The following is a 14,791-nucleotide window of genomic DNA, read 5'->3' on the forward strand; positions in this document are numbered from 1 at the left end:
TACTGGAAGGCTGCTATGAGGGCTCCACGCAGCCTTCTCTTTTCCAGGCTGAACAGCCCCAGCTTTCTCATCCTGTCTTCATACGGGAGGTGCTCCACCCCCCTGATCATCCTCATGGCCCTCCTCTGGACTTGTTCCAACAGTTCCATGACCTTTTTATGTTGAGGACACCAGAACTGAACACAATACTTCAAGTGAGGTCTCACGAGAGCAGAGTAGAGGGGCAGGATCACCTCCTTCAATCTGCTGGTCATGCTCCTTAATCACCCTAAGGCTATGATGCCACTGATTGTCAAAGTTATCGTAAAGTTTGCAGGGAAAAGCAGTTTAGAAAACATCTGAATTTCCTGAATAAAATTTTTAAACTTCACCTCCTCTTAAAAAGCATTTATAAAGCCTTTCAGATACTATAGAGAACAAAGAAAAAGCAAATAGTCAACTGAGAAGTAGCCTTCTCCCAGCCCTGTAGTTAATCTAGGCTCCCATATATTGTTAGTCTTTACCACTTTAGTAGTGAGGTCAAGGACTTAGCATGCACCTCAGCATTCAAATGTGTTTATCTTAAGGATACTGGCTTTGAGGAAGGATTCCAACTGTTGCCTTTCGTTTGGGCACAGGTTGCACAGAAAGAATGAGCTTTCTGGTACTGTATTCCTGTAGCAGTCTGGAAAACCTTAGATTTAAAACCAAAATGAAACACACCCCCCCACACACACACCCCTCCCCTTATTTGTGAATATGGTATGTGGGGAAATACCTGGTTACTTTTGACCCAGGGAGAAGCATTCAATGCCTGCCACTTTTTTGCATAAACTGAATTATTCTAAGTTGCTTTGGGAGCTTGGTGGGTCTTAAGCATGTGGTTCAATTGCTCTTCACTTCTGCTTTCCTCAGGAAATAAGTGCAGCAGCTAATCAGGTGATTCACAGTGGAAATTTTAAAGAGCAGAGTGGGAGCTTCATACAGCAAGATGCCTCGTAGGACAGAAGCGGTAACACTCATTTCTCTGGATGTTGTTATTGACTTCAACAGGAGCTGCAGCATCTAGGAGCCTAGGTATGTCAGAGATTTATTGTGAAAACAAAAGGAAGAGACTGTTAGCTGTTGAAGGAAACTGCAGTACTGTCTGCATCTGGTTTGTTGTGGTAGGATCATTTTTAAACAGCAAAGGTTTCAGTCGAAGTTCACCCTAAACTTCAGTACAAGGAGGAAAAAAGATCAGTGTTTTGCTTGTATTTCTTAATCTAGGGATGATAATAGGATTGCTGCTGCTAGTGAACACTTGTTAAACTTCATTTAGCTGCATGTCTTTATCTAATGAGATGGTCAGAATTGCCCTGGTCTTGTTACGATTAGATTGTTCGTGACCGACCAGAAGTATTCTGTTTGCTCTTGAGATGGGGGCATTACTTCATTTCCAGGAAGACCACATCTCAGAAGCGACTATACCACTATCTTTGTTTCTGTCTTTGCTGTAGTAGGGGCATATGGAAGTCGGAGAAGAAACTGTTCTCAATTAGCTACTGCTACTTAGAAGCTACTTTTAAAGCAGAAAAAAATGAGTGGTTACATGAGGGATGGCCAAAGTCAGTTTTATAGCTACTTCTGGATTGCCTATAAATGCTCTCCAAACATGAAAAGCAATGCAGTTAAGTGTTCAAAATTAAATTATTTGTGAGATTGTACTGCAGAAATGACTTGTCCAGCTCAAACATACTCAAAAAGTAAAAATATGATTGGACAAATGAAGTCCTAGTGTAAATGAATGCAGCTCCTTTGGTACTGTCATATCTTCTTGAAACAAGTTGCAATTACATTTATATTGGTGAAAAAGAAGGGGCCATGCCCTACTGAAATGGAGCTAGTTCTCTGAACACTATTCAACCCTCTCTAAGCAGACAAGTGTTTTAAAACCCCTCTGTTATTTGTATTTTGTCAGCTCTTTGTATTTCAAGGCGCCGGTCAGTTTAGGCTCCTGTTGTGTAAAGAACCGTGCCACACTTAGGAAGAGAGAATGCCTTCCCCATAGAATTTATAATTAAATTGACTTGGCATGGATTAGTAGGATATTGCATTTTGCTACTTGTTTTAATTCATTGCAGCTTTCTTATTGGAGAAAGTAAGTAGAGCAACATCAAAGTTTAACTAGTTTTGATGATGTGGTTAGGTTTGCTTCATGAAATATGTAAAGTATGATGACTAGACATAGAACTAATAGGTGTAGATAATTTAAGAAAGGCAGTTGTAGATAATTTAGGAAGGACAGAGATAAGAGAGTAGCAGATGGTCAGTGTCTGGCATAGTGGTCATTATGAGGTACTGTTATTTCTTGTGAGCACAGAGTGGTGTGAGCCACAAAGAGGCATAGAATCTGTGAGATAAGATGGTTCATTAAAAAACTCTTTCTTCCCTTTTGTCTTACCAGTTTGAAAAAGCATGGCCACATTGCAGTGTGATTTCATACAGGCTTTATTTAGATAGAACAAAAAGGAAAATACATGAATAAGTTCCACTTCCTCTTTGTTGCCTGACACTACTTTCTGAATGATAGCATCTGGTTTATTTGATATATTTTCACTTTTATGTAAAGATCTTTGTAAAATCTTTATTGTTTAGACTTTACTTTTTGTATCATTGTGATATTTGCAACTCATCTAAACTGAAATAAGACATTAATTTACACTGATGATCAGGACAAATGGTGGGATGTAGGCAGGAACCAACATAGAAAACCTTTTCAAAATATCTAAGCTATCCTATTAACTGAAGATACTGAAATGCTGGACCCTGTGATGTTATAAGTAGTCTAGGAGAATAATTATCATCCAAGAGGAATAGAAAATGTGAAGGATTTAGAAATCTGAATGAAACTGTAGATGCAGAAAAGGCTACTTGAAGAAGGAATATTTAAAACAGATAGTGCAAGTGAAGGCAACAGTTTTATATCAGAAGGACTGATATTTAGTCTAACATGCCTCTGGTAGTCTGGACAGTTGGAGTAAATAAGGTAAATCATAATCCTATTTTGCTTTCATGTATTTCTGGAGATTAAAGATTTCCATGTACACTCAAATGTCTTGCATAGTCTGTTGCAATTAGGTCTTCATTAATGAAGCTGCGTGTACACATTTGGTTTTAATAGTTTCCACAGATAGGGGAAGAATTATTTCATTACATAGATTCATAAAGTGAGATTTTTTTGAGTGACCAGCTCTGCTTGCCTTAGCTATGCCACCAGCAAGAAAGGCCTGATAAGTAAGTTATGACTAGAAAGAGAGAAAATTGGTGAACACCTTTGCAGTGCCATTCAGTGTAGTACAGTTAAAGCAGTGGCACTGACTGGTCAGTCACTGACCTTCTGAGGCCAGCATAAGCACTTCATTTCACCTTTCCATGCCTCACTTTCACCGTCTGTAAAATATCCCGGTAAAGGACTTCGGGCTTCCCTGTACCAGTGACTAAGGTGAATGTAGTTACTGGGGAGTGAGCTACTTGTTACTTAGCATTGATTTAGGCTTAGCAGAGTAACTTCCAAGGCAAGAGATTTCCCTTAGGAAGATAATGGTGCCATTTGGGATATGAGAGCAGCTTCTACTCTGCTCTTGTGAGACCTCACCTGGAGTATTGTGTGCAGTTCTGGTGTCCTCAACATAAAAAGGACATGGAACTGCTGGAACAAGTCCAGAGGAGGGCCACGAGGATGATCAGGGGCCAGGAGCACCTCCCATATGAAGATAGGTTGAGGAAGTTGGGGCTGTTCAGCCTGGAGAAGAGAAGGCTGCGTGGAGACCTCATAGCAGCCTTCCAGTATCTGAAGGGGGGCTATAGGGATGCTGGGGATGGACTCTTCATTAGGGACTGTAGTGACAAGACAAGGGGTAACGGGTTAGAACTTAAACAGGGGAAGTTTAGATTGGATATAAGGAGGAAATTCTTTCCTGAAGGGTGGTGAGACACTGGAATGTGTTGCCCGGGGGGGTTATGAGTGCTCCATCCCTGTCAGTGTTCAAGGCCAGGTTGGATGAAGCCTTGGGTGGGATGGTTTAGTGAGAGGTGTCCCTGCCCATGGCAGGGGGGTTGGAACTAGATATCTTGAGGTCCTTTCCAACCCTAACTATTCTATGATTCTATGATTCATTGAAAAAGTAACTCTGAACTATGCTGAAGCTGCTAGAACCATACCCAGGCTTTCTCAATACACTGTATAGCTTCATGATGACTCAAGTGGGCTGAAAACCCATACCAGGGTTAAGTATAACATATGACAAATGTAACTCCCACACAGTCATGAGGAACAGAGTCTTCCTGTTTATTCTGCAGACAGTCATTGCACTTTTTCTGCTCGCAGAGCTGTGTTGTCTTAACACAGATAATTAAAGAAAATGACAGAAGGAGAATATAAAGTGTTGTTGAGGTAGGAAATTCCAGATTGACATCCTTGGAGGCTGATCAAAATTTCGTACCACTCCATCTCCTGGTGAAGAATAGAGTATGGGCTCTGGTAGAATAAGTTTCCCTCAGCTGTACTGTAAAGGATCAGCTTTTACATTCAAGTGTAGGTGTCTGCTGTGATCATCAGCTTGCTGCAGATGGTGTGGTGCGCTGTGACAAGATAAAGTCGCCCTCTTCATCTCCGTTGTATGGAGCTACTGTATGAGTGTGGAAATGAAACTGGTTCATCTGGCTTGGAGTGGGCAGGATGCAAGCAGTATGCAAGCTGTGTAATTGTTGGTTAGTGAAAGAAGAGAATCCCAAATATAGTATTAGTGTTGGCTCATAATTCCTAAACCAGGCTCATATTATTTTTTTTTTTTAAGATTTAAGAGGTGTAAGTCTTTGTAGTGCAGATCTGATGTATTTTTTTAATTAAATTTGCTTTTTGGCATTTTTATTGACAAGCTAGGATGGCAATCAAAGAGGCACTGTAGAGAAGGAACCTATTTCCCAAAAAATGGAGGTACTCTGGTGTTTTTCTTTGAGGGGGGTGTAATGTTTCTAGGCTCTTAAGAGACAATATATTTAGTCAGTAAAGTGATGAGCTGTGTTCATCTTGGTTAAAACTGCCCAACTGCCTGCCCACACTGTGATAATTAATGCATCATATTTTGAGTAGTCAGATTATGTCCTAGACATTAATAAGTATATGCCTGATTTTGCTGGAAACTGGAGATGCCTGATTTCCACTGGGGTAAGCATTGTCATCAGGCAGATTCTGGGTAGCATGTCAGTTCACAGAAGGCTATGGCAAAGGAGTAGGGTTGCTGTGGATTTAAGGCTGTCAGTGATCTCCCAGAAGTTGATGGGTTAAAACAGGGTTATAAAGTAGACCAACTCATCTCAATCTAGGGTTGAGATGAGAATGCCGGTAGGATTCTCTATCTGTAGTGCAAAATGGACCCCTTATAAGTTCAATTTGATGGAAATGAGGCTGCTGGAAGCACCTTGCTCCTTCACTGAGGCATATCAATTTCAGTTTACAGGATGAGCAGAACAGGTAATGTGGTAAAAACACCTACCTCTTGTACAGAGCTGTACATCTGCAGTATGAAAGAGCTGAATGTTGCTGCCTGTTTGGGCCAGCACACCCGTGTGGGAAAACCTTGGCTTTTCCACACAGTTCCTATTCCAGCCAGTGCTTCAGCCCCACTATAGGTGTGGAGTGCATCAGAGATGCACAGCTTAGTTTAGCATCTGTATTCAATGAAATGTGTGAAATGTGTTATCTGACTCTTAGGTAGTGTTCTTCTGTTGCAGATCTGATGATAAGAATAGCTATGACTTGTTTTACAATTGGGGTGACTGAAGTATAGGGAGATCATCTGGCTCAGTGGCAAAGTTGGGGCTGAAATCCATATTTCCTGCATGGTTTACTTGGTTTACATGTGGGTTTTTTCCAGTCAGTCCTGCCACAGCCCAATGAGTTGTGTAGCACATGGACATGTGTCTCATGGGAGAGAACTTGTTCATGTGATTGCAAGGTGATAATGCTCTTATCCAGGAGCAAAGTGCTCTTCCATCATAATTGGAGAAGAGTCAGTGGCTGCCAGTGTTTCCATACTTCTAAACCCCACACTTCCAATGGTTAAAACTGTTAGTGTCTAGTGTCATGAGACAGTTGACTGGTAAAAAAATGATACTGACTGTAAATAACACCATATTTTACCTTCAGGTCTCATTTCAGCATGGACAGTGCAGCTGAACTCATGTGGCAGCTGGAAGATTCGCCCAGCAAAGCAGAACAGCAAGAGCAAAGCCCTGATGATGGAGACAATACTGAAGTGCCAGGACAGCCTGCAAACAGCAAAGACAATCCAAATAGCAAAGACAAGCCACCTCAGAGCCATACCCTTCAGTGGGAGAGTCTAGGAAAACAGTTTGTAGAGTATGAGCAGCTGGCTCCATTTCTAATCCCAGAGGAGCAACAGAGAAGGCTGCTGGACTTTCTTCCTCTCTTCTTAAAGGTTTGTTCTCCTTCCTGTCTTTGTTGCAGATGCCAAGGATATAAATTTGAGTTTCTGTTGCTCTATCTGCCAGTGGAGTAAATTGGAGAATGATCCCTTTGTCTAGGGGATAATTACTTTTATTCCACTGTGAGTCTAGGGAAACAGTGTCTTATCTAACTAGCCAGCTATGTTAGCATGAGAAGAATATAGGTGGGAGCACTACTTCACTTTCATGAGTGGCTAAATTCTGTCCTTAGAGTCAAGGGATATTCTGATGAGACAGGCATGTTTCAAAGTGAGTACCCTATGAAGAGATCACTTCATGTCTGCCCATCTATTTTACATACTTAGTGGGGGGCTGAGCACAGTTTCAGTCTGGGAAAATGTAGTTGTGCAATGCAGTCAGCTAGAGAAAATGCAGGGTTACAGACTTCAGATAGAATTTTTGGGTTAATGACAGTGCTAAAGTCTAATTTTAGGGTTTGAGAAGAAGTTGTGCTAGAAATGAGGAAACTGTGGCATGAGGAGAGAAAGGTCATACTGTGGGTGAGGGACACAGCTAAGAACTAGAACATTTCAGTTAACAGGATGACCTACCTCATGCCCTTCCATCAGCAAAGAATTTCTGAGGAGGTCATATTAAAAGATGAAACTGGAAGAGCTCTGTACTGAATGGAAGCCTTATGAATTGGTTTTGCTTGTCTGTGAAACATATAGGAAACTGAATGGACTATACAGTGACAATGTAGCAGCCCTGGCCTGTATTTAAATGTACCGTGGCCATGTCGTAGTACAGAAGAATTGTTTTTCTCTTGAATTACCTTGGGTATTTATAGGTATCAAATCTGAGTTTTTACACTTCCTCACTGTGTATGTCTTTCAGTAAGAAAAGTTTTTCTTAGTGAAACAATATTTTAATGATGGCATATTTCAGCCATCTGTACTCGTGAGTGACTGAACTCAGATCTGTCTGTTTCCTACCCAGCTGAGTTGGTTTTCACAAAACAAGTCAGTGGATAGGTGAAAAAAAAGTTAATGGTATGGTCGCCCTGTTTAAATGGAACGTAGAATGTACCATTTATATGGGACATAAAAAGTGATACTGTAGTGGAAGGGACATCTTGAACTGCGTGTGCAAGGAAACCACTGTGCTCAGGGCTATGAAATCTTTGGTGTCCATGACAGCAAAGCATAAACATTCCACTCATCTGAATGGAGCATGAATCTAGGAAGCTTGTATGCCATTGTGCAGAGCCAGGCTCTGAAATTACTGTGGATGCTAGTGTCAGTTAACAGCACTGAAACAGGTCACTTGGTGTCAGTGTGGTGCAAACAACTAAAATGTGGTCATGTTTATGGTGAAGAGCTTGCTGTGTTCAAGTAAAAGCTTGCCTTGGTCCGAGGCAGTCCAGAAAAAAATGAATTTAAGGTTCTGAAAAGTCAATGAGTTCATAGCCTGGAGACACAGAAGCATCCTTCTCATCTAAATGGCCTATAGATATTTGTGAATACTGAACAAAACTTGCATTTTTCACCACTTCCTCAGCTTCTGGATTTGTTGGCATAGAAGAATGTCCCTCCTGAACCAAAGGCTATATATAAGCACTAGCAGTGTTTCTCTGCATATGTGCCTGTCACTGGCAACAAATCTCTTTCTCTGCTTATGGCACTTGCATGTAATAGGGCAGGCTTGGCTCTCTTGGGAGCTCACCATTGCTTTAATAGATCTCAAAAATTCTGGCTTTGCAAAAGGGCAAAATTATTTCCTCAGCCTTCAAAGAAAGTTCTTTAAAATCATATCAGGACTGATATTCTAAGTTTTCAACTTCTTATACCATGGATCTGCCTTTTAAATGTCACATTGAAAACTGCACTTTTCTTTTTCTGAGACAGCACAACAAGATACAATATTTTGCTTTGAGAAAGAGCCATCTATTCTGGTTTTCCTAAAGCTGTTTTCAGACCTTCTGTCTTCCTTCCTCTCGAAGGTCCATGGAGAACATACAGACTTAATGCTTTGAGCATATAAATTCATCACAACAAAGATAATCTTTGCTGTGGAAGATCCAAACTGTCTCTCCAAACTGCTCCATCCCCCTCTTGTAAGCAATGTATTGCAGGCTTTTTGTGAAATTCTTCTGTTGAGATTTTCCTGCCTGAAATTTACAATGAAATATGAATTCGCAGATGTCAAGGTTTCTGAGTTCTGTGATGGTTTTTGTTTTTAAATACCATACAATGAATCTGAAGTAAGCAAGTCTTGGCAAGATGGGATTATATAGAACAACTTCAGATTTGCTGATCATTAACTAAGTAGGAATAACAAGAATGCCTTCCACGTGAAGGTAATTTTTTGGAGTGAAACTTTCAAAGGACCAAGGAAGTTGTTGTTACTGAATGAAGGTGATGAAAGCTATAAAATCTAGAAGTGTTAGGAATTAAAAGTTGGACAGCAAAGCAGGAAATTACTTATTTTTCATGACACGTGAGAAACAAACTTTAGTACCAGACAGCTACTCCCCAGGAGGCAAGCTGAGTATCGCTAGGGACATGCAATGTTGTACATGTGTATAACATTTCCCTTCTGTACAGCTGAACTTCACATGCTTTAGGGTTGTAGAAAGTGATTTCCTGAATTGCAGGAATGCTCACAAGGAGGGGATTTTAAATTCCTAAAGGATATTTAGCTACATAATATATTCAAAATAGAGATGTGAATTTCTCATTAGCTTAACACTTGATTTTGTGTCCTAAGAGAGAGATTCTTCCCCTTCACTTTTCTTTGATGTATCAACGGAGGTTCACAGTGCCTTGTAGGTGTTTAGGTACAGATGCATGGCTAGAGCAATTTGGCCTGGCGTCATTGATTTAGGAATACACTGTGGAGGACCTGGCGCCTTAGATTTGAGTCATCATGTACTTCACCATATGACTTGTACTCCCTTCATGTACCAGCCCTCTGCTTTGCGCTAAGGCCCTGAGCTGGCTTGGGGAAACACATCTCAGTTTGAGTTATACATGTTAAGTTCTTACAGAAACTACTTCACTTCCTCCTGTTTATCAGGGGACTCTGTAAAAGTCATCTCCCTCCCTGGGGGATTTTCATCTCCTGTTTTTCCTTTTCTTATTTGATTATGCAGATGCCAGTGCGTCTCTGTCCTTTTGGTTTAGAGTGCTTTAGCTCTTACTCAGTTGGCTGGAGAGAGAAGGCACTAACTAGGAGCCACCTGGGGTGTGGGGGCTTATTACTCACTGATACTCCTTGATATAGAAGGAAAAGGTGTAGGAGGAAAATGTTAGCCATCTGCTAGTGATTCAGGCCTAGGCTGGGAGTAATTTTAATGGGCCTTCTATCTTTCCTTTGGGGGCCTCAGAAAGTATCAGAATGTTCTATTATATGGATGGCTTTTGAGCTAGCATCTGTCCATGGAGCATGGAAAAGGAAGGACAGATGGCAATAGCAGACATGGGGACCTTGTGACAAAATCTTAAACATGTAGAAACAGACATAAGAGGAAGAAAGAAGATCAGATTACACTGACACCCTATTATTTGAGTTTTCTCTGAAGGCAGATATCCTAGAATGAAGTCAGGTAGATGCTCTTCCAGGTATAGATGTTTTATAGGCTCAAAGATGACTATGAAACTCATTAGGTCTGCTCTTAAATAGGAGTGTATTCTAGAGGCTGATGTCTGAGTCACAGGAAGATCACCAATAAGGTCAAATCAGAACATTAGCGGCCTGGTCTGTAGTGAGATGAACTAGCTAAGTATTTGCGCATTTGGCAACATAGCATTTGGCAATTGTTGCTCTCATGCTGCGTCGTTTAAAATCTAGTCTGCTCTTCCTGTTAGCAGAAGAATGATTATGACAGGTCCTTTCTGAGTGTTTAGAGCGTGTTTCTCTTTGAGGCAGAGGAGCAGGAAATCACCGCTTTCTTACAAAAAGAGTATAGCTTAAGACAAGCATTGTGTATTCTGTGGCTGTAGGTTTCTTGTCATTGTGTTTGCCTAGCTTGCTTCTGCTCTTTACAGATCTTCCCTCACTTCTGATTCAGCTGAATCTCCTGCAGCTGAGGTTCTCTTAAAACCATTTGTGGTCAAAATCTGAATAAAACTAGCCCTTTTTTAATAATAATGATTGATTGACTGGTTGATTGATTGAAAATTAATTGATAGGTATTCTGTGTGACTACATTTCACTCTTTTGTAGCCAGAAAGAAAAAAAAAAGTTGGGTGCAGTTTCAGAGATCAATGCAGTAAAATAAATAAAAAGTAGGTGCTTGCCCAATTGCCAACAGATGACTGGCAATTCATGAGGAGAGAAATAGCTTGTCCACAAGCTACCATCTGCAAGGAAAGAACAAGTAATTAAAAACAATGGTAGAGAAGGAAATAGTGTTTGTAGAGGATGTTCTTTCACAAAGAGTTGCACTAATTTCTTGGCAGACAGTGTTATGGAGCATCTGCTTCGAAGTATTTTAGGAGAACAGATGTCTTATTATTTCTGTTACCTTCCTTTCCTCATCTGGCCTTACACCATGATTTTTCTCAGCTTTTAAAAGAAGGAGACTTTTGTATACAAAATTTTCAAGGTTGCTAGTACAAAGGTGTTTCAGCCTTGTATTTAGGGGTAAATGCTGCATTATTGCTAGTACATTCATGTGCGTAATGTTAGATGTTCTGTGTAAAAGTAATGGTACCTGATTCTCAGAGTTGGGTGAAATAGTATAGTATACTATATATAGAAATATATATAGAGTATACTATATATAGAAATAGTATTAGTCTACTGCAATATTTTATATCGGTTTTGAATTCTCCTCCTCCCTCCCCCAAAGTCAAGGCTAAGAAACATTTGAGAGGGGGTCTGTTTGTCATACTTAGAGCTGAGAACCATCAAGACTTGCTCTTGTTACTCTTGTCAGTTTTGCATTTAATTGCTCGTCCTTTCTTAAATGTATACATAAACTTATGTATAAATTGTTTATAAACTTGTCGATAAATTTGTTTTCCTTGGCTAGTTATGCATTTAGGCCTATACCTTCCACTCTAAATAGGGGTGCTTATTATAGCATAGGAAATGATCTGGTAAATATTTACTGCCATCATCTCAGCATTTTAGAAGTGCCATTTTTCCTATTGGCACTGATCTGTACTAGTGATGTAAGCTGGCTTATAATGTAAATTCCTAGCCAGGCAGGGGTGTCACTCCAGGCCTGGAAGCCTACATCATAACCTCATAGCCAGATTGGTTAGGCAGCTCCTGTTGCTGCAAAATCACATCCATATCCATATAGTTGGTTTTTCAGGTCCTTTCCCCATCTTTCCTTTTAGAATCATAGAATAGTTAGGGTTGGAAAGGACCCTAAGATCATCAAGTTCCAACCCCCCTGCCATGGGCAGGGACACCTCACACTAAACTCTGCCACCCAAGGCTCTCTCCAACCTGCCAGGGATGGAGCATTCACAACTTCCTTGGGCAACCCATTCCAGAGCCTCACCATCCTCACAGGAAAGAGCTTCCTCCTTATATCCAATCTAAACTTTCCCTGTTTAAGTTTGAACCTGTTACCCCTTGTCTTATCACTAGAGTCCCTGACAAAGAGTCCCCCCTGAGAATCCCTATAGGCCCCCTTCAGATACTGGAAGGCTGCTATGAGGTTTCTTCTCCAGGCTGAACAGCCCCAACTTCCTCAGCCTGTCTTCATACAGGAGGTGCTCCACCCCCCTGATCATCCTCATGGCCCTCCTCTGCACTTGTTCCAACAGTTCCATGTCCTTTTTATGTTGAGGACACCAGAACTGCACACAATACTCCAGGTGAGGTCTCACGAGAGCGGAGTAGAGGGGCAGGATCACCTCCTTTGACCTGCTGGTCACGCTCCTTTTGATGCAGCCCAGGATACGGTTGGCTTTCTGGGCTATGAGTCCACACTGAAGCCTGCTCATGTTAAGTTTCCCATCGACCAGCACCCCCAAGTCCTTCTCTGCAGGGCTGCTCTTAATTTTTTTTCTCTGCCCAACCTGTAGGTTGGAGCCTGGGATTACTCCGACCCAGGTGTAGGACCTTGGCACTTGTCATGGTTGAACTTCATAAGGTTGGCATCAGCCCACCTCACAAGCGTGTCAACGTCCCTCTGGATGGCATCCCTTCCCTCCAGTGTATCAACCAAACCACACAGCTTGGTGTCATCGGCAAACTTGCTGAGGGCGCACTCAATCCCACTGTCCATGTCAGCGATGAAGATGTTAAACAAGACTGGTCCCAACACCGATCCCTGAGGGACACCACTCGTTACTGGTCTCCAGCCGGACATTGAGCCATTGACCACAACTGTTTGCGTGTGGCCATCCAGCCAGTTCTTTATCCACCGAGTGGTCCATCTATCAAACTGATGTCTCTCCAATTTAGAGATAAGGATGTCATGTGGGACAGTGTTGAATGCTTTGCACAAGTGCATGTAGATGACATCATCTGCTCTGCCTCTTTCCATTGGTTCTGTAGCCCCATCATAGAAGGCCACCAAATTGGTCAGGCAGGATTTCCCCTTAGTGAAGCCATGCTGGCTGTCACCAAGCACCTTGTTGTTTTTCATGTGCCTTAGCATGCCTTCCAGGAGAATCTGCTCCAAGATTTTGCCAGGCACAGAGCTGAGATTGACTGGTCTGGAACTCGAATTTTAATTTGTAGTCTGAAGTTTTATTTCCTTAATTTGGAACAAAAATTATTTCTGTATGGCAAGAAATTCTGAATTTGAGCCATACTTTCCTCCCAAAATGGAGTAGAATTGAAAGGCAGAAATTTGATGAAGGTATTAAAAATATCTACAACAGCAACAAAAAAAAAAAAAAAAAACACCAACCCAAACAACCCCAAACCAAAAAAGCTGTAACCCCTTGATAGTACAGGGTGTTTATGTTGTATTTTCAAAGGGACTACCATGCTTTTTGATATAAATAATTAGTGATACAGGGGCTATGAGAAACACTTACATTGTTTTGATTGTATTTAATGTGGAAAATAATGTAAATGCTGTCTAGTAGGTGCATTACGTGATTCAGAAGGTAGCTCCCAGTTGACTTCTATATCCTTAGTATCAGGATCCTGCCTGTCTCGTAAATACTGCTTAATGGATTGTACTGGCTGGGGAGGGGAATTTCGGAGGGGAATACTAGCTTTATGTTTGTTTATTTATATTTATTAGTACTTCTCAATCTGCCATAAACATGCTGTATCAGAAAGACTTAACAGTTATGCTTGGATTTCAGGCCTGGGAACAGTCTGCTGGAGTAATTGTGTTCCCCAACATTCAGCTGTTAGCAAGTGAGGTTTCCAAGCTTCTGACAAAAGAAATTAAGAGGACCCTCAGTGGCAAACCTGCAGGTAATGATCTTATATCACATCCACTGGATCCGCTTCTGGCAATGTGCTGTAATTCAGCCGTCCTCTGTGCTTACCATGAGGGGAAAGAGAAGAGTGCTAAGAGTAGCAAAACAGATCTTTTGGTAGGGTTCAGCTAGCATAAACGTATTAGTTTTCGATGCAGCATCCTAGTTGTGGATGATTACCAATGAAGAGCTGGCCTTGTATGCCATGGTGACTTTGGTTTTGGAACTTCTGTAGCTTGAAATGTATAATACTGCAGCTATGCAGTGAAAGAGTAGGTTATACACTATTCCAAGGAGCTTTCTTTAATGACAAAAATACTGCTAACTACACATGGCTTTCCTGGTGGCTATCGTACATTGGTCAGTTGGCAGACTTCATGTACTGAGCTGCTATTCCCAGTGAAGCTTGTCAGTTTGAAATACATAGTTTACACAAACTGACCTGAGCCTGATGCTGAACCAAAATGTTTTTATGTCCTTCTACTCACTTCAATGGACTCCTGCTACTGTAATTTTGTTAAATTTGTCACACCTGTTAAGAAAGGATGCATACAGAATTTTTATCTTTCATTAAGGAATTAAAGTTTAATGTTTTTGTGGCAACAGAGGAAGCTCGTCTGGCTTTGGAGCAATTGCTACAACAGAAAGGGGAAGGAGAAGATGGCCATTTGCTGCTGAAATCAGTGTATCTGCTCTCACAGACTGACTTGGTAAGAGAAGTCACTACAGAGCGTGGGGGGGGAGGGGTTGGTATTTTGTCTTTGTTCTTTTCCTTTCTATTTGAGAAGCTGGGTAGCCACCCCAACAGTGGAACACCTGAGTTTAGTAATGTTTATGTTATCTCCAATGCTTTGTGCTTTAGCAAGCCCAGGGTATGCAGTCTGATGGAGGACACACGCACAGGTTTATAGTCCAGGCTTTTCTAAAAGAGGGAAGTAGGTACTCTGTACTTTCAG

At 41.3% G+C, this 14,791-nt stretch overlaps 1 protein-coding gene across 2 annotated transcripts in view; it reads left to right on the forward strand.

Moving 5' to 3' along the window:
* The first annotated feature begins 897 nt into the window (after positions 1–897).
* The window catches only part of WDFY4 (WDFY family member 4), a 142,665-nt gene continuing 128,771 nt past the window's right edge, over positions 898–14,791 (forward strand). For both annotated transcript variants that reach the window (XM_065671835.1, XM_065671836.1), the window contains exons 1-4: positions 898–1,056; positions 6,170–6,461; positions 13,716–13,830; positions 14,442–14,545. In XM_065671835.1, coding sequence (XP_065527907.1) covers positions 6,183–6,461; positions 13,716–13,830; positions 14,442–14,545 — 498 coding nt within the window. In that variant the 5' untranslated portion in view covers positions 898–1,056; positions 6,170–6,182. The remainder of the gene's footprint in view (positions 1,057–6,169; positions 6,462–13,715; positions 13,831–14,441; positions 14,546–14,791) is intronic.

This window comes from Lathamus discolor, chromosome 3 (genome assembly GCF_037157495.1).
Source record: "Lathamus discolor isolate bLatDis1 chromosome 3, bLatDis1.hap1, whole genome shotgun sequence".
In the NCBI taxonomy this organism is placed as follows: Eukaryota; Metazoa; Chordata; class Aves; order Psittaciformes; family Psittacidae; genus Lathamus; species Lathamus discolor.